Genomic DNA, 24187 nt, shown 5'->3' with positions numbered 1-24187 from the left:
GGAACATGAAAAAAATCTAGAGGCTTAGTTAGTAAACTGTGCACAAAAATGATGTAATACACATCAGCTATGAGCGTGTTCAAGAGATTCGTGAATCTCTCAGTGCTAAATTTTTATTTTGGGATGGGTATGGCTGATATATTCTTTGATCGTCATATTTTTTTAATTGCTTTGACATAAGGTTAAAAATAATATGAAATGATTTGGTAGAGTAAAATATCTATTAACCCTTTTCAATTACAATTTAGTAGTATTTTTCTAAAAAAAAAAAACAATTCTTTATTTATTTTGTTATCTGTTTTAATAGTCTATGGCTGATAATTTTTTGCATGGCAATGAAAATTTAAAACTAGGCGAGCGATTAGTAGTATAGAGAAGTAGGGCAATCCAGATTTCGCCATTTTTACTTTTCAGTGAAAGGAGATTTTATAATTGTCAGGCTGGAGGACGAAGAATATTTTGAGAAAAGTGTGTCATTACTCGTAAATAATTTTAGTCTGGACTTTTATTCGAGAAATTTTTAATATTATAGTGTGGTTTTGTTTATCACTAACGTTTGTATGTAGTGCTACTTCTTCATCGTAAAATTTGCTCGTTGGTGTGTCGCTTAGCTAATTCAATGGCTATGATATCGAAGTTTTAATTTGGCGAGTCGCTCGACATTCCCCGAGGGACTTAGTAAAGAGGAAGCGAAGCGACGCGGTCAGACATGAGCAGGCCTCAAGGCGGCCGGATCCAAGTCCCGGATGACCTTAGAGAGATCTTATTGGAGTTCACCATAAGCTACCTACTGGAACAGCCGGGCGACGTTATCAATTATGCTGTGGAGTTCTTCACAAGGTTACAGAACAACAGGACCACGACGATAGTGCGAGGCCCGTCAGCGGGCACTCCCGATGAATCTATAATATCAGACGAAGAAGGTATCTTTATTGTATTTTTCTCAATAACCTCTCGATCGGTACGACGTCAAAGGTTAGTTATTAAGACAGCCACACCGCCATCATATTATCATTTCCATATGAATGAGCATTCAATAGTACATCTAATATTAAGTTGTGTTCTTTTTGCATAAATTCTGCTACTGGATAGTAGATTTTCATTTTCCTGTACAATCTGTTGCACTATTGATTTTTAATTGCCTGTAGAAAGTTACATGTGATGCTTATGTTATATTGAATATGCATAGATCACAGCAAGGCCTAAGCTCTATGGGGTATTAGTTATAGATTCCGTTATTTTAAATTTCAATAATAATTACAAATAGTAAACTAATATTATTGATAATACTACTCAACTAGTTGTACTTGTATATGTTATTCTTTTCACATAACACAAATTTAAAATATGATGAAAGTCCTTTAGATTATATGCATCAGCCAAAAGCAGTTTGGTTTTAAAATTTAATTAAATTTACGATTTAATGGTCATGTTTCTTTTATCTTATCATTTTTTATCATTCAAATCATTCATATTGCTATTTGAGGCTATTGCAATTGGAGCTGTATCTGTATATATGCTGCGTTTTTATTAATGTCTTAGTTATTTAGTTAATCATATCTTAAATGGTTATGTTACTTGAAATATTAATTAAATAACTTAAAGATACATTCAAAGAAAGATAATTATTAATGTTATAAAAAAAATATCTATAATATATAATTAATAATCAAATTAAGTGCATATTAATAATACAAAGAATTAATAGATAAGTGAAAACTTGTTGGTAAATTGTTCTGAATTAAGAAGTATGTATGTTTGAAACTACTTCCAGTAATTGGCGTAGTGCCATAACAATTCCGTTTAATGATATGTAAGAATTTATGCTGAATTTCACATAAAATTTCTGGTTGTTGCCAAGAAAACTTGTGAAATACTAAACAAGTCAATGCAACAACTTTTATATATACACTGATGGTTCTATTCACTTTTAGTATTAACTTGGAGTTTTCTTATTGCTCTTGTTTTCTTGCTATATTTGGCATATATTTGAACCAGACTTAATTTTAAGAAACAATTTTTTTTTTGTTTTACCCTGTATCCCATTTGAAAGCAGAGGGAACCTGCTTTTATTAGTTAATATTTTTTAGTATTTTTGTTAGTATTTTTTGGCACCACTTTACTGTTGAAGTAATGCCAAACTTTCTCTTGTTACAAGAGTGAGAAAATGAAAAAAATTCATTCTCCAAAAATTGTAATTGAACTCAGAACTTGCCCTTATCACTGCGCCTGACCACAATGGCCTAAAAAATAAATTAAATGAAAACACAAACTAAAAACATTTTTGAATCGAGCCCTAAAAAAGTGAGACAAAACATGCTAACCCAAAATAATTTCTCAGTAAACACTACCACTGTTACTATGATTTATTTCCCCAACATATAAATTCCAACAAGATTTTAGGCTTAACCTCCCTCTGGGACATAAATTTTTTCAATGTTTACAATACCATGATCTCATTTGCGTTTGCTTTTAACTCTTTGAAGTTGCGGGATCTTGAGCATGGCTTATTTCTCTCACGTAACACTCTCCTCTGTACACATGCTAGTTTTGTCTAATATTACTTTATTATATTATTTACTTTGTTTTTAAATAAAGCCATCCTGAAGCAGTAGGATAGTGCTTGTAGACTCAATCCTCAATTGGGGATATGAATTATTTATATTTCTCTACTCAGCTACTTAATTATTTAAGACTGAATGAGACAGTTCCACAACTTAACACTAGATATCTTGTATTTGGGCAGAAATTATAGAGAGGAGTGTTGTGATAATAAGTTTTTTTAATAAACTGCTGAACAAACGGGTGAAAATTTATAGAGATGCCTTTGCAGCGACAAAATTATCAACATATGTTATAATGAAAAACAGGTGCTAACTAAACCTTGAATTCTATTTGTCAAAGATATTTATTTCATGTTTGGCTTAGTCAAATATATACAATAAATGTTATGTAATTTTTCTTACTGAACTATGCCAAATTTAAAAACATGTTTTTGGTATTATAAAGCTTGAGGCTTAATTTATTTTGGCGCGACTTCATAATAATCCTCCACACAGGAGGGTACAGTAGGGTAGTTCCAGAAGGTACCTAGAAACCTAGCATTAAGTCCCTCTGTTCCCGCTAAGACACTTCCTCTCACGACATTCCGACGAATTCCCGAGGTATTGCCTATCGAGTGGCGGAACTTATTATCGAGCTTTGCCTCGTTACCAGAACGAGGAAATGAAAATATTAAATATTTCCTTGCTCAGAGTGGGAACCGAACCCACAAATTTCGCATTTTAACGCGCCTGTACCACGATGGCCTCACTAATATACTTATACCGACATAAATCTATATTCAATTTCAATATGCAATATTATTACATTAATTAACAAAAAACATTATACATACATATATCAGTTTCCTTTGAGAGCTTTACGATTTGGTCACATAGAGGACATACATACATACATACAAGAGAATCAGGGCCAGTACAATTATGCAATATCCATGTAATAGTCGACATCCTGCCTTGATCTGATATGTGGGCTAAATTTATGAGGACTTGTTTTTTAATGTTTCAATTAAAATATAGAAACTTTTTCGATTTTTTTGGTATAATATGCTAATTTAAGATATTTGTTTAAAAGTCGATCGAGGTCGACGTGGTGCATTGGTACAAGCGTGTGACTGTGAACGCAAAGGTTGTGGATTCGATTTCCACGGGGGGAAATTGATTATTATTTGTTAATATTTAAATTTTACTGGGTCTGGCACCAAGGCAAAAGCCCGGCGTTGAATTACGCTCAACATGGAATGCCTCGAAAATTTGGCGGAAAGTAAGGTTCTCTCTGTCTACCCTGCTATATGCGAGATACAGCGTGAAATCAAAAAAAGATATGAAATATTCGAGACCATTTTCATTATGATAATATATTCTGTTCCAAATATCTTCATTCACTTTTATATGTAATCGAATGAAAAAACAATAATTAGGTTAATTTTGATTCCTACTCCAATGTTTACTACTTTCCAATGCCAAGGTCGATTTTGGTCGTTACCATTGCTTTATAGTGGCAATTAAAAACTAAATTAATCTGGCTATTGTTAGAAGCTATTACGGTTTTAGACGTTGCAATTATTATTATGTGCAGAGCCGCCGGTGGCGCGCTTCAACAACCGCCGCAAGTCCGTCTTCGCGGAGACCTACGACCCTGAGGAGGATGACTCCGATGAAGGCGCCCCAGCCGTGTTCCCCAAGTCGGATGCTCAGCGCGCTCGCTTGGCTGAGGCTGTGCGAGGAATTCTTCTCTTCCGCTCCCTCGATGCTCAACAAATGCAGCAGGTCAGTGTGTTTTCAATTCTTCTAGAATAACATTTAATGTTTTTGCCAAAAAATTGTTAATTTAGAAAAGTATTTTGTAATGTTTTTATTGAACAAGATATATTGTAAACAGGTGTTCAATGTGGAGTTGTGTCTATTTTTACTTATTTGTTGTAACGAAAATATGCTAGGTCAAAAAACATCCAAGTAGATTGTAGTAGATTGGATGGGTTGATTGCGTATTATTGATATTATTGGCAAAAAAATATTCAATTTTATAGACTTATTGCTTGTGCTTATTAATATAAACGAGAAAAGAGACAGTTGTGGGTTCGTTTCTCAATCGGGAATTGTGTTATTTTATATTTTCTTTTTTTTTTCGGGAAAATGTGACATTGAGGTCCTCCAGTCGCCACGCATTATCCCGCATTCAACAGAAAGTGGAGAATGGAATGTCCCAATATCTAAATACGATCTATCTAACCTGCTATTTGCGGCATTAAGCGTGAAGCTAAAAAAAAACAAAGACGAATAAGAGAACATCTTGTGATAATTGAAGCGTTGTGAAGAGGAAAACCTCTTTAACTAATCATGAATGAACGATTCCTGAATGCATTATGCATACAAAGGCGTATGAGGATGACATCCCCGGAGCACTCTCTGTCTGCTTAATGAATAAATCATGTCACGAAGCCTCTCTCTGCTCTTACGGAGCAAACCAATTAACAGATTAAAAATATATATTTATACTGTAGCTTATTAAGATCGTATTGCAAATAGGTATATTTGTTCAATTGAATGCGTTGGATTAAGTTTTTTTTTGTTTCTTTAATATTTCTATAGTATTGTTTTTTTTAAATGTTGTAAATTAAGACAATTATATACTATCTTATACTTTAAGGCCAGTCGTCGCACAGCCAAGCGTGTAACTTTAAATGCAATAGGTAGCAGGATCGATTCCCATATACTCGAGGAAATTAAATATTTTAATTTTTCATTGCTTCGCTGTGGTGTCGAGGCAAAACGCGGCGTTTAGTCCCGCCACTCAGTATGCCTCCAGAATTCGGCGAAAAGTGAGAAGCGGAGTGCCTTAACACTGGGCTTACTTACTAATATCACAATGATCTTATAAATATATTTCGTATATACAAGCTCCTTCGAGATTATACTGTGGTGTTTGTGATGCTCTGGTGACAAACGAATTCTCTTTACTTCTATATTTAGACTTTGCGCTCGAAATAATCCAACGACGTGTTTAGTCTAACTGCTTTAAGTATTTAACGCGTCAAATCAGTTGCAAGATTAGAATTAACTTCGACGACGCTGTTTCCCAATAATTGATTATTTAAATATGGGCAGAGTTTATCTTATTTTAATCTTTGTTTTAACTTTAATTTATTTCCAAATTTCCTGATGTAGATTTCTGAAACGCGAAACAACTCTTGAGCCTTTTTATATCATCTAGAACAGGGTGGGTGCTATCATCTAGAATGGGTAGCTTAAAGTATATTTCGTTGTACCTTAAGGTTTCTAGTATATTAATATCACAATTTAAACAAAACATATATCTATATAGTCTAGCATATACCATGGAAGACAAAAAGTACGTAGTGTTAGGGACACTCCGTCCTCTCGAGATTATAATGATTTAAATATAAACATATTATTTCATTCTATTCTATTATAAAGACGCCATGTTTGTCCATTTAGGTATTAGACGCGATGTTCGAGAAGCGTTCCGAGCCAGGCGAGTACGTGATCCGCCAGGGCGACGACGGCGACAACTTCTACGTCATCGAGAACGGTGTGTTCGATGTCCTCGTCAACGGTGACGATGGTGTGGAGAAGGTAAGTTTTACTTTGCAACCTATTTTTGTATTTGCGGAACTCAACGCCGCGCTGTGCCTTGGTACTAGAGCGAGGAAATGGAAATATTGAATAGTTTGTTCTTCCCAGTGGGAATCGAACTCACAACCGTTGTTTACAGTCACACAGCGCCACGAAGGTCTGCAGCCTTATTTGTATTCAATTGTTACAGCTTTATTTATATGCAAGTGTTATTTATATTAATGTCTTGTATTGAATAGACAAGTCGTATAAAGTAGGGCAAGGTTAAATAGGGTTTCTATTTTCCTGTCTTTTTGAACTATAAGTGTGTGGAGGATTTTGAAGTTGTCTGTCCGTCTGTTGACATATTATGTTAATTATATATAAGTAATTGATAATATCTTTAAAGCGTTTCGTCTTTTAAAAATCTTATATTAGCATATTTATTGATAATGTTAATTAGCTTTTGCACTGGTCTTCCCTTTGCTAATTGCTAAATCGATATAGTTATTGAAATTAAAAGATTAAATACGTGTTTGGGAAATGTATATTCAAAATTAAAACATGATTTTTATCTTAAATATTTAATAACTATGCCCTAATCAGTTCACAAGTAACTGTGACAAACTATACTAAAGTTTATTCGTGTTTTGAATGATATCTATACTAAGAATGTTATAAAACTGGAAGTTAGTTTAATTGAAAGCTCAAATCTCAAGAACTACTGATTCGAATTAAAGAATTCTTTTTGTTTTCATTAATTTCTAAGTAACCCACTGTATTTGCTAAATGTATAATAAAATCCATCAGCCTTTCGATGTCCACTGCTGGACATAAGCCTTCTCTAATGCTCGTCACTCTGTCCGATCCTTCATCCTGCGCCCTTTCCTGCTGTTTTCTTTAGGTTGTCAGTCCATCTTTTTAGAGAACGGCCAGTGCTCCTTTTGTCGAGACGTGGTGACCATTCAAGGACCTTTCTTCCCTATCGATTGCCGTTCCCCTTAACAATATTCCATGTCCATCGCCACTTCAGCTAGCAGATTTTGAGATCTATGTCGGTAATGTTTGTACATCTACGGATTTCATCGTTTCTGATACGTAGAAATTAAGAAGAAAAAACCCACCAGTGCGTAAATAACTCTTTATCACTTCCAACAGAAACGAAGCCGCGGTACAAAGCTAGTAGCACAATGTTTGCGTAAATTTTCGCCTGTATTAAACCTGTCAAGATCCTAATCAGAACAGCCAAACTCACATCAAGGAGTTTAACGGCCACGTAAATAGACGTAACAATTCTCGTTTACGAAATTGTGTCGGACTTAATAGTCTATGGGCGTCGCGTTGTGTCTTCACTTGAGGCTGGCTCTTATGTTGTATGCTATAATATGCTTGTTATCTTCATCATCATGTCAGCCTTTCGACGAGACTGTTGGACATAGGCCTCCCCCAAGGATCTCCACAATACTCTCAAGAGTATTATATGAAAGTATGAAAACTGTATGTTAATAAATCTTAAAATATGATTAAAATATTATATTAGTAAGCCAAATTGGATTACTACAAGAACTTGGTTATACTATATTAATAGCGCTTTGCCTCGTTACCAAAGCTAGGAAAATGAAAATATTAAATATTTCATTTTCCCGAGTGGGAATCGAACCCACACCGCCGCGATTATAGTCAAACGCTTGTGCCCCTGTTTCTCGACGGCCGGCTATTACAAGGAAAAATAATCAGAAAAATCATAAGGGCCAAATTATAAAAACATCTTGATATCTACAGCCTTACGAGTGTCGAGGGCCCTCGATACTAACCTGAATTTGTAAAACGTACCTACACTATGGAATGAATAAAATATATTTTTTTGTCCATTTTCGTAGAAACCCTACAACTAGATAACGCTGTACAATTCAAATATTGGAATGATGATTGAGAAATTGCAAATATCCTAAAGCCTAATTAATAGTTTCTTTTAGATGTACACTGTATCTCGCGTATATATTGAAAGTAATAAAATAGTAAGTTTTTTATTATAAGGGGCAAAACTCAACAGTTTTTTGCCGGTTCTACTCAGGAGCACTGCTTTCCGAGCTGGTAGCTTTATGTTCATTTAAATATTTAATGGTACTTGAAAAGTCTTAAAGATTATTTTGAAATTGGATTTTGAATACTTACACTGGTACTATAGATGAGTGAAGATTAAGATTATCATTATTCTATTGTAATCTCAATTCGTACTACATTCCACACGAGGTTTGGGCTCAGGCCAACTATCTTACGAATACTCCACCATATTTTTCCTTTGGATAATAATTGCTTAAGAAATTTGTAGGTTAGATTAATTTTCTTGTTGACCTCTTATGGTGCTAAATAATTCACGAACGTTCCCTAAAAAGATTTATCCGAACGAACTGACTAATCCCCATGTAAATTTCGGATGAGGTCTCAGTTTTGGCCCGACCATGGCCTCAATTATCTACTTTTTATTCCTTTCTTCTCGTGCAACTTAAATTACAATTCTCATTAATAACATATTTTTCATCTACACCTACAAAGGCTTTGATTCCTTTGACAAACTTCAATTCTCCACCATATTTTTCCACTAAAGGGTCTGAATAGTTCATGATGATTTCACTGGGTTGTTATTAACTTGGTCCATTACCACAGGTGGTCCACACGTACACGGGCTCGGGCTCGTTCGGTGAGCTGGCCCTCATGTACAACATGCCGCGTGCGGCGTCGGTGCGCGCGCAGTCGCCGGGTGCTCTATGGGCCATGGACCGCCACACCTTCCGCCGCATCCTGCTGAAGAGCGCCTTCAAGAAGCGCAAGCTGTACGAGGAGCTGCTGGACAAGGTGCCGATGCTGAAGGCTTTGCAGGTATGTGGGGTTGGTTGGGGCTGGTTTTTTTATAGGATGGTATCTAAGGTATATAAATTGCAAGCGTCATATAGTAAACGAGATAACTGCGGGTTTGATTTCTACTCAAGAGAATGAATTATATTAGTTTTTCATACTGGTAACAAGACAAGTTGCGTGGTTCAGTTCCTACACTCAATGCATAATGTCTCGAATTGCGCCTAAAATGGGAAATTGTGTGTCTTAACCCTAGGTTCCCTGTATATCCCGCTATATACGAGATACTGCGTTAAACTAAAATTACGAAATAAATTTAAATATTGATTTGATCGTTTCAAACTCTCCATGGCTTTAGATTTAGAGCAATAAATACTAATTAAATTAATATCTGATATTATTCTTTATCATTCAATCAACATTTTGTTATAAAAATATATGTAACTTTAATTCTTTAACTGAGATAATATTGATTGAAACCCATCCAGGAGATGAGAGGGCTCCAACGTCTGTACGCGAGATATACTAAGGATGTCAATTATGAACGATGCGATGGACGCGGCTGGTCCGTTATCAAAGAACTTTGCGTTTTATTATTATTGTTATATAATATGAATGTAGGATGAACAAACAAATTACACACGGAATCCATTTTATTTTATTTTTTTATTAATCTTTTTAGTCTTTTAATTATTTATAATTACAATTTAATGCTAAACTTCTACAAACGCGATAAATTGAGGATTCGTTCCCCACTCGAGGAAATTTCATATTTTAATTTCTTCGCTCTGGCATCGGAGTAAAACGCGGCGTTAAGTTCCGCCACTCAACACGTAACAACTCTAGAATTGGACGAAAATTCGGAAACTTACTCTGTCTTACTGTGTTGAAATTCACTAAAAATGTTAAAATAAATTAAATTTTATAAGTCGATATAATATTTATGTAAACACTCGAACTATTTAGGTATTTGAGCTATTTATTTCTGACGTCATACCTTGCCATCTGTCGCTAACGTCACAGCCCACGTTTGATTTAAATAAATAATACTAGTTAAATAAAATAAGAAAATGAAGTAAAAATTTAATGGTATTTATAATTAGTAATATTGCCGAGATATATATATATATTGAAAAACTGTTTTGTAGGCGTGAGAAATTAAGTATATTGGCGCAGTGGTTGTAACGCGACGGTTATGGGCTCAATTCCCACTTGGGGAAATAAATTATTTAATATTTTCATGTCCCGGCTCTGGTGACAAGATAAAGCGCGGTGTTGAGCTCTGCCATTTAACACTCTACCCTGGTTATTGCGGGATACAGCGTGAAGCAAAAAAATGTACTAAATCTTTTACACAAAATTTCGCTTAAATTATTACAGATTAAAGTCATAATTGTCCGCCAAATATTTTAAATGACTGCCAATGTCACATCCGTCGTGCTCGTGACATTAGTATGAAGTTTTAGAACATTTCTAAATAGCTCGAATAAACTAAAGTGAGCCCTGGCCGTGATTGCTTCTGCACTCGCCGATTGAAAGTCGAAGCTTCTCGCTAATGTGTTTCTATGTAAAAATACCAAATGCCAAATTGCAAACTAATTCTCTAAATTTCTATCTCTAACATGTTATATGAACATGTTGGATGCGAGAAGCCCAAGACCGAGTTGGTTGACGCTTGATGAGGGAGGTCTACGTTCAGCAGTCGACAACGATAGGCTGATGAAAAAAAAAAAAAACATGTTATAAGCTTATAACTTAAAAGTACATTTATATTGCAAATATATATTTAAATGTCCAATTCTAGACTCGTTTCGTTTAGTAAATATATTTTTATTACCCGATAACCTATTAAAATTAAGAAAATCAATGTTTATTTCTTAAATCCGGCTGTTAAATTTTAATTTCTAAATGAATTGCTTCCTGAAAAGATTCCAACTACGTTTCAAGCAACGTAACTTTTCACACGTGACCGAGTTTTTAGTTCAAACTTCCGAAAATACGCATGATCAGTTTTTAAACTACTTAACATCAATCAATATACGAATTTTGCGTAAATACCTACCGCTAGTGTAATAACGGCGTAAGAGTTTTAAAAAATATATATTAAATATTATAAGTTATTGCCGAATTTTACTGAAAAAAATAATTTTATTGATGTTTAATAGTGATGTTACCAAAATATTGAAAATTAAATTAAATTGAATCCACTAAAGTAAGGAAATAATAGTAAAAAAAAAAATAGTACAGAGAATTATATAGTATTAATCCATCAATCTTTCTTAAATAATGTATAAAATATTCCTTTATACATTGCACAAAATAATTATATACTGCTGCCTTTTTGGCACAACTTGCAAGATAAGCTAATTTACGAAGATTCCGATAAATGTAACCACATTTTGTTATTTATTCTGTCGAGGTAATTATTAAAGATTTATTTTCATTGCTAATTTAATTTATTTCATTGAAGCTCTTTTTTTATGTTTCTCAATATGTATGAAGTGTGTAATATATTTGAGACCTGTCGTGGTCGTGCATGTGACTGTAAACACGATAGATTGTGGGTTCGATTCTCAGTCGAGGTATTGAAATATTGAATGTTTTTATTTCTTTTCTCTGGCAACGAAGCAAAACCCACAGTTGAGTTCCACCACACAGCTTGCAGAGGCTCCAGAATTCGTCGAAAAGCAGAAAACATGTAATGGGAACGGAGTGTTTTAACATTAAGTTCTCAGCGTTCCCGTTGTCTACCCTGCTACGTGCGGGATACAGTATCAACCTACAAAATATATATATATATATATAACAAGAAAGTGCCAACAGTACATTTTTTATATAAAATACCCAATATTAATACATCATTCTTATCTAAATTACGTAAAGATCATCATAAAAAAATATACGTGTACCTACCTACGTATAAATAAATACCAACCGCAAAAGTATTCGTATCGACTATCGAGCCGTATGCGCTATCTTGATAACACGCGGCCACCGGTGACGACATACCCTTATCAGTTACAAAACTACGATAGATAAGCGTTATCACCCAGGCGAATTCAATTCTGATTTGAGACAAGCCCGGCTCATTTAATATAATAGTGGATGTTAAGGTGCTTACCTATTGCTCTTAGGTTTTTGTTTGTTATTCATGAACCTAGCTGTTTTTTATTCAAGGTCGTTTAGAGAAATTTGCAATATGTACGGGAGTGAAACATAATAAATGTAGGCGTTTTTTATATAATAATCTGATATTTTCCAATCGTTTTTACTTTATTTTCCTTTGCTACCAATATTTAAGTGGGTACTAGTTCGATTCCTGTGTAGAGTAAATTCGTATACTATCGTCGTATTATCGCACTGATTAAGTCTTGTAATAATTAAGTGATTTATCATAGTCAGTCCAATAAGGCCAATCGTGGCGCAGTGGGCACAAGAGTGTGACGCGACATGTGGGTTTGATTCCCACTCGAGGAAATAAAATAGATATATATTTTCATTTCCTTATTCCTTAGAAACGAGGCTGAGCGTGGTATTGTGTTCTGCCTCTCAAGATTACACGTCAATGCCTCTAGAATCTCGGCGGAAGGTGGAAGCGGGAGTGTCTTAACACTAGGTTCCCAGGTTCCCTCTGTCTACCATCTGCGAGATCAGAGTGAAGCTTTTTGTTGTAAAGTTTTTTTTGTATGCAATAATCGCAACAGGTCATTGTGTTTTCTTAATTTATCTCATAACTTCTTACACCATGTGATGCAAAGTTAATCTTACACTAGAATGCACGTGATAGTATCCTATGTAAGATTAAAGTATACAAGAGCCCAGAGTTTATTAATAGTCTCTTTATAAACGCCGATGGGGAAATGGAATATAAAAAAAAAATGGGAACCCTAGTGGGTTAAAAATCAATAAATCTAGCTATAAATAAAATTTTATTGTATAGAAGGTAGGTGCGCTCGCCTCATAAAATTTTGCTATCATATTATTTCTTTATTTTAATTCTTATTCTTACGTTTGCTATTGCTATTAGAATAGATGGATAAATTAATGAGGTCGTAAGTGTGGCAGTTGTGAGTTCTGTTCCCACTCGAGGGTATGAATTAGTTGTATTACCTCGCTCTAGTAAGTGTGGCGTTAAGTTCCGCTACTCAACGCCCAATGTCTTGAAAATTGGGCGAGACATTGGCAACGGAGTGTTGTTTCACCATGTTTTATTTGTTGTATGTTTGACATTCTCGCGATAGACAAAGCTCAGTTCAAAAATTCCTCTAGAATTAAAACAACGTTATCGTAATTAATATCTAAATAATGTTCTAACATTTTCATAATTAAATGCTATTTTTTAATTTTGGCGTTTGACGTCATTGTTGAACAACTCTTTTATAAGTTTATTGTTTTTACAACCAAATTACAAATGTACTTACTGTATAAACTACAAAGGAAATAAAATCATCGTAAAGTTTAAATTGTTGATTTTTTTTAGGTACAGTGTTACACAATTATTACTTAAATATGCTAAAATATAGAATATCGCGGAAATGGAATATTTTATATTTCAATTTTGGTAACAAAACAAAACGCGGCGCCACTGAATACGCATTGCCTCGAGTATTCGGTGGAAAATGACGAGCGTAGTGTCTTAACACTAGGCACCATCTGCCTACTATGTGAAGAACATAATTAAAATGAGATTTCATACACAATTTCATAGTAGGCAGGTATCACAACGTCTTTCCGCTAAACTCTAAACCCATCAAAGTTAATTTATTTAGACTTAACGAGTTCACAAGCTGCCTTATCTTCCTTACTTATATATTTGTTCTTAGAAAATATTAAATTCATCTCGCTCCAAGTGTTCTCGCGTTGTCTCTAAATTGTTATAAATGACCAGATTTTACGTAACGTAATGGTTGGAACCTTGAGAACCAGCTGCTCGTGATGTTAGTTAGTACATGCCTGCTTCTAAGAACGCAAATACAAAAATTCTAAATTATAATATACGAAATATGTGTACTATGAGATAACGATCTTTACACTTAATGAGTATATTTCTTATGGATGTTTAAACGTGGTACAAACATTTTTGTATGGATTATAAGGAAATCCTTTTTACAATTTATCTTTTTTTCCAACTTCACGCTACATTCCAGGCTCCAGGGTCCTAATTCCAGCTTATTTATGTAGACAGAGCGAAGAAATTGAACAATATACATATTTTGTTAGCGCACTCGTGTAAAAGAAGGTATATGTAGGTGGAAAAGACTATAAAATTTGTGGAATTGTGTGCTTGTAGGCGATTGCCCTATCGGAAGGAAGCTCAATTACGTGGAATCTTTTTCCGAATACGTTAGAAACATATAGAGAGAGTATAGACGGTGTGTATTTTTATGGGGTTTTTTTTAAAAAACGCCAACTGCTTCGGAGTTCTAACAATATTTAATTTTACGAGTCCTTACGTACTTACTACGTATTTTTCACCAGTTTCAAATTAATCTGAACAACAGTATATAAGTAAGTTTGTATTGTTTCGTATTTATAAGTCAAATTGAAAACTTAACACCATCGAGATGCAATTAAGAAGTGCTTGAGCTTGATGGGCACTATGTTTGTAGACTCAAATGCTATTCTATAGGCTATATATAACAAAATGAAGTTTCATTTTCCTTTGATAAATATTAAGGATGTTTATATTGAGTAAAAAGTAGTCTCAAATTACTTCTTCACCTTTTTGCCCGCATAGCAGATTAGGAATAAAGAACCTAGCTTTAAGACAGTTCATTTTTCACTGTATCTAACTGTACTGCCTTATTTTTGAGACATTCTGAACATGGGCGCAGGAATAGGGGCAAAAGGGGGCAGAGTGATCCGTGCCTAACCACAAAATAGTCCTGTGCCCAGAAATTTTACTAACAATTTAAAAACTATATTTTAGTTGTATAAAAGAAAAGATGAAATAACAAACGATAAACACTCACGTATTGACATTGAATGCATAATAATATCTAATAATATTAAAAATCGATACTCCTCGATAGCTACGTAAAACAAATACGTAGGTTTACGGAATACCTACGAGTATATGCATATATGATGGTATAAGTTTCCGTAATTATATTAGCCGTAGCAGTATCCGACGTCGGCACGCTTGCCTGTGTTTGAATGTCAAAGTTCCGTAAGTGTAATTCCTCTCTCGGGATACGACAATGCTATTTGAACTTGTGTTTTCATATTATATTATATGCATAGTTTGTCTGTTTGTTTGTGTATTATGGTTTTATTGAACTACGTTATATCGATTTTGTACTATATTAATATAAAGAAATCTTTAGTGGTACGGTTGTGAGTTCGATCCCCATTCGAAGGAATGTATTGTTATTTATTAATATTTTCATTTCTTTGCTTTGGCTTCAACACAAAAAGTTCGGTGTTGAGTCCCACCATTCAACACGCAGTGCCTTAAAAACTTGGTGGAAAATGGAGAACGTAGTGTAATACTAGGTTCTCTCTGTCTACCCTGCTAGACTGCCTAGCATATAGCTGATTTATATTCAACAAACCTTTACGTCTTTTCGCTTTATCTATATATATATATAGAGAGAATCTAGTGTTAAGACACTTCGTTCTTCTTAGTGTTCTTCCGAAATTTGAGACACTGTCTGTCGAATGATAAAACTTACGATCAAACCCACTAACATCGATCGCGTTTACAAGCAGATTCGGTCCCACTCCTCTACAATGGACTATTTATAACTAAACATAAAAATCCTCTTAAAACATTAAAAATAGGCAAATATTCAGAACAACAATCTATTTATGTAATATCACTAACCGAGTCTCACTGAGGTATCTCTGACGTCAGCGCAATGACAGATGACGAGGTCGAACTGTGTCGTCATTGGCGTCAACATAAATAATATTTAGAGAAAAATGTCGTTTAATCTGTAAAATCTTGGGAACTTTTGATTTTTATTTGTGTTTCTTCGCTCGTATCGAGGGAAAGGCCTGCTTTAAGTTCCACCACTCAACACGCATTTCTCCAAAGTTCGGCTGAAATTGGGGAACGGAATATCTTAACATTAGGTTCCATCAGCCTACCCTGCTGTGTGCGGGAAACAGCGTGAAGCTGTTTGATGATTGGATATAAAAATTTTATATTTTAATGATATATTATTCTTGGCTGTTCGTAAATTATAATAATAAATGTGTTTCAGTGATGTTTCACATTAGTTGGTCGAATATTAAAATACATAAATAAACTTTGGTCACGTGTAAACTATAAATATATTCTATTACGTAATATTTCATTTATTAGAGGTACATATATTTTAATTAAAGTGTATTATTTAATTGTATACTGTGAGGCCAGCCGTGGCCCAGGGACACAGGGATGCGACTATAAACGCGACAGGTGGTGGGTTCGATTTCCACTCGAAGAAATGAAATATTTAATATTTTAATTTCCTCGCTCTGGTAAAACGAAACGTTGAATTCCGCTACTCAACACGCAATAGTTCTAGAATTAGACGGAAAATGGAAAACTGAAGTGTCTTAATGGGAACAGAACGTCTTAACACTAAATTTTCAGGTTCCCTCTGTACACCCTGATATGGGCTATACAAAAAAAGCAAAAAAAATCTAATTTAGTATATGTATTGCAATTGCATATATTCCTCATTGGAAGTTATTACGTCATAATTATATAATCTACCAAAAAAAAACTTTAAAGATAACAATTTCCAACACATCATACGATTTATCATCATCATCATCATCAATTATATCTGCTGAATCTGGGTAATACCTAATTAAAGAATTGGGCGAGTGAAAAAAAAACTTCTTAAAATACTCCAAAATATAACAATAATAAAAAAACTTAATTATCAATTTCATTTCATTTCTTTGTAGATTTCCAAAACTTACAACATTCCGGCTGCCAAAGCTATTCGTACTGATGCCAAGTGTTTAATAGTATAGCTATTTGTTATTTTAGCACATTAAAAATTATGGTAATTTATATCAGTATGTAGAGGCCAGTGTGATTGTGAACTCAACGGGTTCTGGGTTCGATTCCCGTTCGAGGAAATAATTTTTTTAATATTTTCATTTCTTTGCTCTGGTGTCGAGGGAAAGCGCGGCGTTGAGTTCCGCCACTCAACACGCAATGCCTCAAGAATTCGGCGGAAAATGGGGAATGGAATGTCTTCACACTAGGTTCCTTCTGCGCACACAGCAGGGGTAGGCAGAGGGAAACTTAGTGTTAAGGCACTCCGTTTTTTTATTCTCTAAAGATATATATTAGTATATAAATAATAGTCTATGAGTAATACCAGTCATGTGTTCTTGTCACCTCGACATATGTATGTTATAATTATATTACAGCGGTATTTTACCATAACAACGTAATTTAGTTTTGCACGATCTTCTTACAATATATAACTATTTTTTTCGCTTTGAGGTTCTTAAGAAATAGAAATATCTGTTGTCAAGAGTTTTTGATATATTTAAAAACGTATATATGAAACTGAGCTGGACGATTCTAAGTACAAATCCTGGTCGGCCAAATATTTAAATATATTACACTAATGTTTTACTAATCTAGTTAAAGTTTAAACTAAATGCAGCACTAGTGCTGAATCACTATTTTATAATACGTGGACAGATGATTTTTAGGGAACGGAATAATTTTACATTTGTCTCTGCTCTCCTTACAAAACTACGAAAGATATCTAATTATAATACATATAATAAATATTTCGAAGATTTTCTTTTAGTTAAGTGCCAACATTTTTTGTCGAAGTCACGATTAAAACTCGCTTAAATTATTTTTTAATTTCATCATCAAAATATACGTTGCTTATTATCCTTTTTCAATAAAAAACTGAACAGTTTATTTGGAGTTTTTTAATTGAATACTTTATTTCAATCATCAACAGGAAGGCTGTCGGCCTAATGGTCGGCTTGACCTCTAATTGAAACATTTGCATATACCAAGGGTACAAACACTGACGAATGCATTTGATCGATGCCTACATCCTATATACAATTTACCTGTTGCTATAGAATTCATAGATATTGGTTTCCTTTTATATAAGGAAGTACGATTGTTTGAAATAATACTACTTAATATCCTCAATATCTCATAGTGAAAGTTGGTGTGGTTGGATATTTGTCCGACTTTCACACAAAAACTACTGAACGGATTTAGATGAAACTTTACAGTAATACAACTTATACATCAGAATAATACATGGGCTACAATTTATGTACGGATTTTGTATAATTTGGCTATAATTTAAAATTAAGTTTCACCGGGCGGATAAAGCGTGGCGTTAAGTTCCGCCACTCAATTCTCTATAAAGTACTCTATAAAGTATCTTCCATATTCTGCTAGCTATAAATACATAATATATAAAATTATAACTAACAGCCCTACGAGCGAGCCAACCTCGCCGACGCGCTCCTGCCCCGCACCCTCATCGAAGGGGAGCTGATCATCCGCCAGGGTGACTCCGCGGACGGCATGTACTTTGTCGAAGATGGATCTGTCAGCATCCGTATTGCTAGAGATGATGGCAATGAACATGAGATTAAACGTCTTGGTGAGTTTTGATGGTTTTTTAAATTATTTGTAGCCTTTTTATAGTATATAGGTATGTGATATAATATAATTAATGATACAGTGTGTTCATTATTTGTTTAAAATATATAGGACATATTAGAGTAGGCAGTATAGTAGATATTATATAGTATCTATTATCTTATTTTATTAACAAACTAATAAAATATATTCATATTATTATATTAATTTCAAAAGTACTGTATTATTTTTATGAGAACTTACTAAAGTGCTCTATAATATTGACTTCTATTAGTTTATAGCCATTTAAGGTTACAAAATAAATCTTATCAAAACAACATTCAAAAAAATATTTTTTTGCCTCGAAAACAAATTTTGAAAAATATATGATTTTTATACCAAAATGAAAATAACAAAAAGACATATTAAACTCTTACAAACTTTGCAGGTAAAGGTGGGTACTTTGGCGAGCTGGCTCTGGTCACCCACAAGCCGCGCGCCGCCTCCGCGTACGCCGTTGGACCTACTAAAGTTGCTTGTGAGTTTACGTTTTTATACTTTATTCTTCAATGGTTTTAGATTAGCATTACTATATTAATTCTAGGAGAGATTTATAATGAAATTTTTAATTTAATAATTAATTAATAAATAACTTCAATAGTATTTGTCTTAAATGTTCAAAATATTCGATAAATTTAAATGCCTATCTTGCTATATGCGCAATATAGCATAAAACTAAAAAATAAAATTAAATATCCAATGATTGCATCTTCCAGTCCTCGACGTGGAAACCTTCGAGCGTCTCCTCGGGCCCTGCATGGAGATAATGAAGCGCAACATCGACGACTACGAGGAGCAGCTCGTCAAGCTGTTCGGCGACAAGAGCAACCTGACCGACGTGCGATGAACCCGCTACCCACGTCTACCTACACACTAGCCCTCCCCCCTTTAGGCATTTCTTTTTTTAAAAATAATCATCGCAATAGACACGTGGTCCGTTTACTTTTTGTTTTTCAAAATTTATGATTATATTATATGTTTAGATTTTTTTGTTTGTATGTATATTATATAAATATATTATATTTTATTTAGCCCTCCCCTTAAAATTTAATTTCGTATACGAATTATGTTTTAATTTTAATTTGTAACTATTTTTGTATGTCTATTTATGCTTATTGATGTGTTTATTTTAGTATGGCTATGTATTGTTCATGTTATACTTATGTTTTTTTTACAGATTATGGTTTATATTAAAGTGGACCATTAAAAATGTAAATTGAATTCTTTCTCAATAACTGATTTCTAGAATTAAATTATTTTATACCTTCTTTATTCATCCTTCCATCATACATATATGTATGTATAATATGAACAGTGCATTGCCATTCTAAAATATTAAAACTGTGCTATATTATTTTATAGCTTGTTTAATTTTAATTTTGTATTTTCTGCTATATTTTAAATTATGTTATCTTAATTTATTCAATTTTATTCTTTTCAAAAATTACTTATGTATTTCAATTATAACGTCCGTGTATTCAAAATTATATGATATAGTGCTGGTTGAACATTTTTAACAAATATTTGTAGAAAATGTATAGAAAACTTGAACGTAGCGGGACACGAACCCGCGCCTCGTAGGTAGCACTCAATTTTTTATGTTTTCTAAAAATATTTTCTCACTACATTAATGTGGAATATCATTTTTAAAATAATAAACAATTAAATTATTTTATTAACTAACTACTATTATCGTAATGGCAACACTACTTAAAATTATCAACATTTTTCAGGGATTGCGCTGTTAAATTCGACTAATTATTTATTTTTTTCAAATAACAGCCTGATCTCAGATTGGGGAAATTATTATTTTATCCAATTTAAACTTTTCAAACGAATAAGTGCCATTTTATGTTATTATTTAGTTAGGATTTACTTTAAACGCAAGGGGGCGTATACAAATGGAGGCCGGATAATTTTGCATTTGTAACAATACGCTTATTTTAGATAGATGTAATGCCTTAGTAGATATGTAAATAAAGAATAATACTGGTAACTTTCATATATCTAAGTAAACAAACATATTAAGACATCACAAATGTAATTTAAAAAACTATTAGGCCTGTAGTCGGGTCTGTTTGCAAACACAAAGGTCGTGGATTCGATTCCCACCAAGTGACAGTGAAACTTTTTCTTCATACTAGTGGAAAATGAATGGCATTTAGTATCTAAATTTTATCACTAAAAAATATTTTTAGTAGAAAAATGCAATGATATCCGGCCTTCTGTCCTTTATTTTTATTAGGATACTCTGCTACCGCCATTTTGTATTGTTTCGCGGCTTTGGTCATACATAATGCACATATATACATTTTGTATGTAATAAATGTTTTGTGATTAGATAAAATCTTGTCACGTTTTATTTATTTTATTTCATTGTTTCTATTTTTTATGTATATCGGGATTGATTATATAAATCTGTTTGTAAATGCCAAATTAATGTTTATGTGACTTGTAATTGTTGTGGGATGACGTTGATATATTGATTTTGTGGCGGTTTTTAATTCGATTTTATTGTAATCGATATTTGAAAATATCGATTTGATAACGATTTTATATTGGACCATGTAGATTTACTTTATTTGTGCTGGTGTTTAACTCGATTTTGTTATAATTGATACTTGAAAATATCGATGAAACTGTTACATTTCAACGTGGTTTAAGCATTTGTTTATACATCGATTTGAGTATCAATTATAAAAAATGTACGTGCAAATTTTTTTAGTTGCCATCAAATATATTTCTATTTATTTAATTGTTTTACTTTTATCAACTTTGAAGCGTATTTAATTGAGAAAATAATATTTGTTTGTAATTTTATTTTATTTACTTTTTAGAGGGTTTCTATAGTTTTGTCCTTAAATTTTACATAACAGATCTGAGGTGTGTTCATAACAACTTATTTGTCTGTTTGTTTATATTGGAATTCTAAATATTGAACAACTATAAATTAAAATAATTCAGTCTAAATATGATTGACCTTTAGATTTTGACATTTAAGAAAACAAAAATACAAAATATAAATGATAGTTTTATGATACTCTCAAATTATAATAACTATTTAGAATTTATATGAATGCATATTTGTATGTTACCTCCTCGCAATGGCTGACCCTCAGGTAAAGTCCCAGTATTATTTAATTACAGATAAAAAAAATAATATCATTTCATATGTAAATCCAGCCAAAGTAGGTGAATACATATTGTATGTAGCACTATATTTAAGTATATTTATATGTAGTAGTTAGATTTTTTGTCACTTCTTATTGTAATTTAAATAACTATTTAGTAGTTTTAGGTGATGAATGAACACAATGTGTACAAATTGTTTCAGTTGCCATAGAAGATGTTAATTGTTTTTATTTTTTGTGAGAGATGGTTTTTTTTTTTATTATTTTCTTTGTTAGTGTTTTCCCAATGGGAAAATTATTTAGTGACAGATTAGGAAGTCAAGTATTAATGTACTGTCCAAGTTAAATGTTTATTTGTAAAGTTTTTCAACCTATATTATATATTCTTATTGTCATATCAATGTATTCGTCCATAGTTCTCAATGCTTGCTTGTAGTGACCAATTTCATTGCGACAGGGTTGCGTTCCTCATAGTTTCTAACATTCCCTCGTTGCAAAATGTCAAAGTTTATTTGTTTTTCTTGTCTCTTTTTTTGTTTGTTATCTTTTACATTGTTTTGTATATTTCTATTCTCTATATTGCAATAGGACTCTCGTCTCAAGTGCCTATCCGGAGCTATCTGATGAACTGCAAGTCGCTAACTAGGGGCCGTCCGGGAATATCGTCACACGATTTTTTTTTTTTACTTTTGCCCAATCGTCTGTGTGCAATTTTATACCCAAAAAATGATTAAAGCTTAGTTATTTTTGGTCTCACGAATTTCTTGTTTTAATACTTACTTTTTGAAATGTCACACTTGGTTGACCCTCCCTCCCCCTTTCCCTTAACGTATGATGTAATTAGTGGATGGCCCCCATAATATTGTTACTCTCGTGTATTAACTCACTGAACTGCCTTTTCTACGTGGACTTATGTATAGTGGGTGTGTGTTTGTGTGTTAGGCCTGTTGGAATATTCAATTTTTTTGTCTCTAAATGCACTAAATAATTAATAATAACTTGCTCGTAACGGCAATATTTCATTTATATTCACATATATATTATTGTGTGTAAATTTTATCAAACCATGGTATCCGCAGTGACCATGGATTAATAATCAGCCGGACTGATTATATAGAATTTTTTTAGAACAGATTTATTTATTATAAAATAAAATATACAAGTTGTACCTATTTATGCAGTGTTATGTGTAAATTCTATGCATCCTATATAATAATATGATAGTTTTTATGACGTGTGTGTGTGGAATGATGGTTCTCCCTTCTATAACACATATTTATGGGAAGTATTAAATATTTACTTACCGTAAGAGACGCGAAGGGGTTGAATATAACTTAATCGATTTGATTCTATGACGCGTTTGTAGTGTGTCATCTCATATGGCCATTATGTCCCGATTTCCCCCCTTAAGATTGTATGTCGTTTAGATTATTCACTAAAATATTATATTGACATGTCTCCCTTGTCTGTGGGTCCTTGGTTATGTCAGTGGTGGATAGTTTGTTGTTTGTTACTTGTATACAGGTTGTACTGGCTACTTGTTTGAGTCCCCCCTGTATACACCCGGTAGTCGTGACATATAGACGGGCGATTTTAAATTATCCAAGTATATTTATTATTTATATACTTGTTGGTTATGAAAATTGAAAGAGAAATAATATATGATTGTTTACATACATTTATTTACATTTTTTTCTCACACTGCTACATGTTATACAATCGCCCATCTCTATTGAATAGTATTGTGCAATAATTACTGTCATTGACATTGTCATCATGTGAGTGTGAAATTTAATTTATAGATTAAAATTATATATAGTGTAAGACTTAATATTTTTTTCTCTTTACACCGGTGTCGATGAGGCTATACAGCTGTCACTGTACAAGTAATGTTACTTACGTATATCGTTTAGTCGCACAAACGTTGGTTTCGACGCAGCTCTGCAGGTCTTCCAGCGGACGCGCAGTTGTGCGCCATCGCTCCCAGTGCGCACGTGTGGGGCTGTTTTCTAGCGAATTGATGTTAAATTGAAATTCGATACGCTTAAAGTTAGCGTTAAATTTTTATAAATCACTAGTCATCGGTGTCTAATATAGATTTGTAACCTGACAGCACGTTGGTACAAACATTTCATATGTTTCCATGTTAGCGTAAGTCCTCTCTGTTCCCATGATGATGCATATCAGCCGGTCGCACTTCTGTACCGTACCAGTCCAGTACCAGTCGGTAATAGCCGCTTTACCCACGTCATGAGCTTACCCTGTACATTTATAAAAATTATGTATCGTAAAATGTTAGAAAACTGAATTATATTTGTTTGTAGATCTAAATCGGTGTTTGTTTTAAACCCCCTCTATATATTCCTTTGTCTGTTCTCTGGTTTTCTTAAATTGTATACAAAATAGTTTAACCATATCCATATGTGCAA

General features: G+C 33.3%; 1 protein-coding gene across 1 annotated transcript; it reads left to right on the top strand.

The window, feature by feature from the left end:
* Nucleotides 1-278: 278 nt before the first annotated feature.
* Nucleotides 279-24089, top strand: Pka-R2 (cAMP-dependent protein kinase type II regulatory subunit). The gene is made up of 7 exons (XM_085197177.1): nt 279-923; nt 4141-4331; nt 6021-6158; nt 8805-9017; nt 18418-18589; nt 19016-19105; nt 19344-24089. The coding sequence occupies exons 1-7, from the start codon at nt 710-712 to the stop codon at nt 19472-19474; spliced, it is 1149 nt and encodes a 382-aa protein (XP_085053303.1). The 5' UTR covers nt 279-709; the 3' UTR covers nt 19475-24089.
* Nucleotides 24090-24187: the final 98 nt, after the last annotated feature.

The sequence above is a fragment of the Heliconius melpomene genome, chromosome 14 (assembly GCF_056956725.1).
Source record: "Heliconius melpomene rosina isolate 202511_hmr_F chromosome 14, ASM5695672v1, whole genome shotgun sequence".
NCBI classification, from domain to species: Eukaryota; Metazoa; Arthropoda; class Insecta; order Lepidoptera; family Nymphalidae; genus Heliconius; species Heliconius melpomene.
Note: the sequence above shows the minus strand (reverse complement) of the source record. Positions and strands in the feature narration are given on the sequence as shown.

Bases quoted from the DNA above. Each gene is read 5' to 3' on its own strand.
- Pka-R2 (XM_085197177.1), top strand. From the start codon at position 710: ATGAGCAGGCCTCAAGGCGGCCGGATCCAAGTCCCGGATGACCTTAGA. The intron at 4,332-6,020 runs GTCAGTGTGTTT...TTGTCCATTTAG, and splicing joins ATGCTCAACAAATGCAGCAG to GTATTAGACGCGATGTTCGA. The intron at 18,590-19,015 runs GTGAGTTTTGAT...CAAACTTTGCAG, and splicing joins ACATGAGATTAAACGTCTTG to GTAAAGGTGGGTACTTTGGC.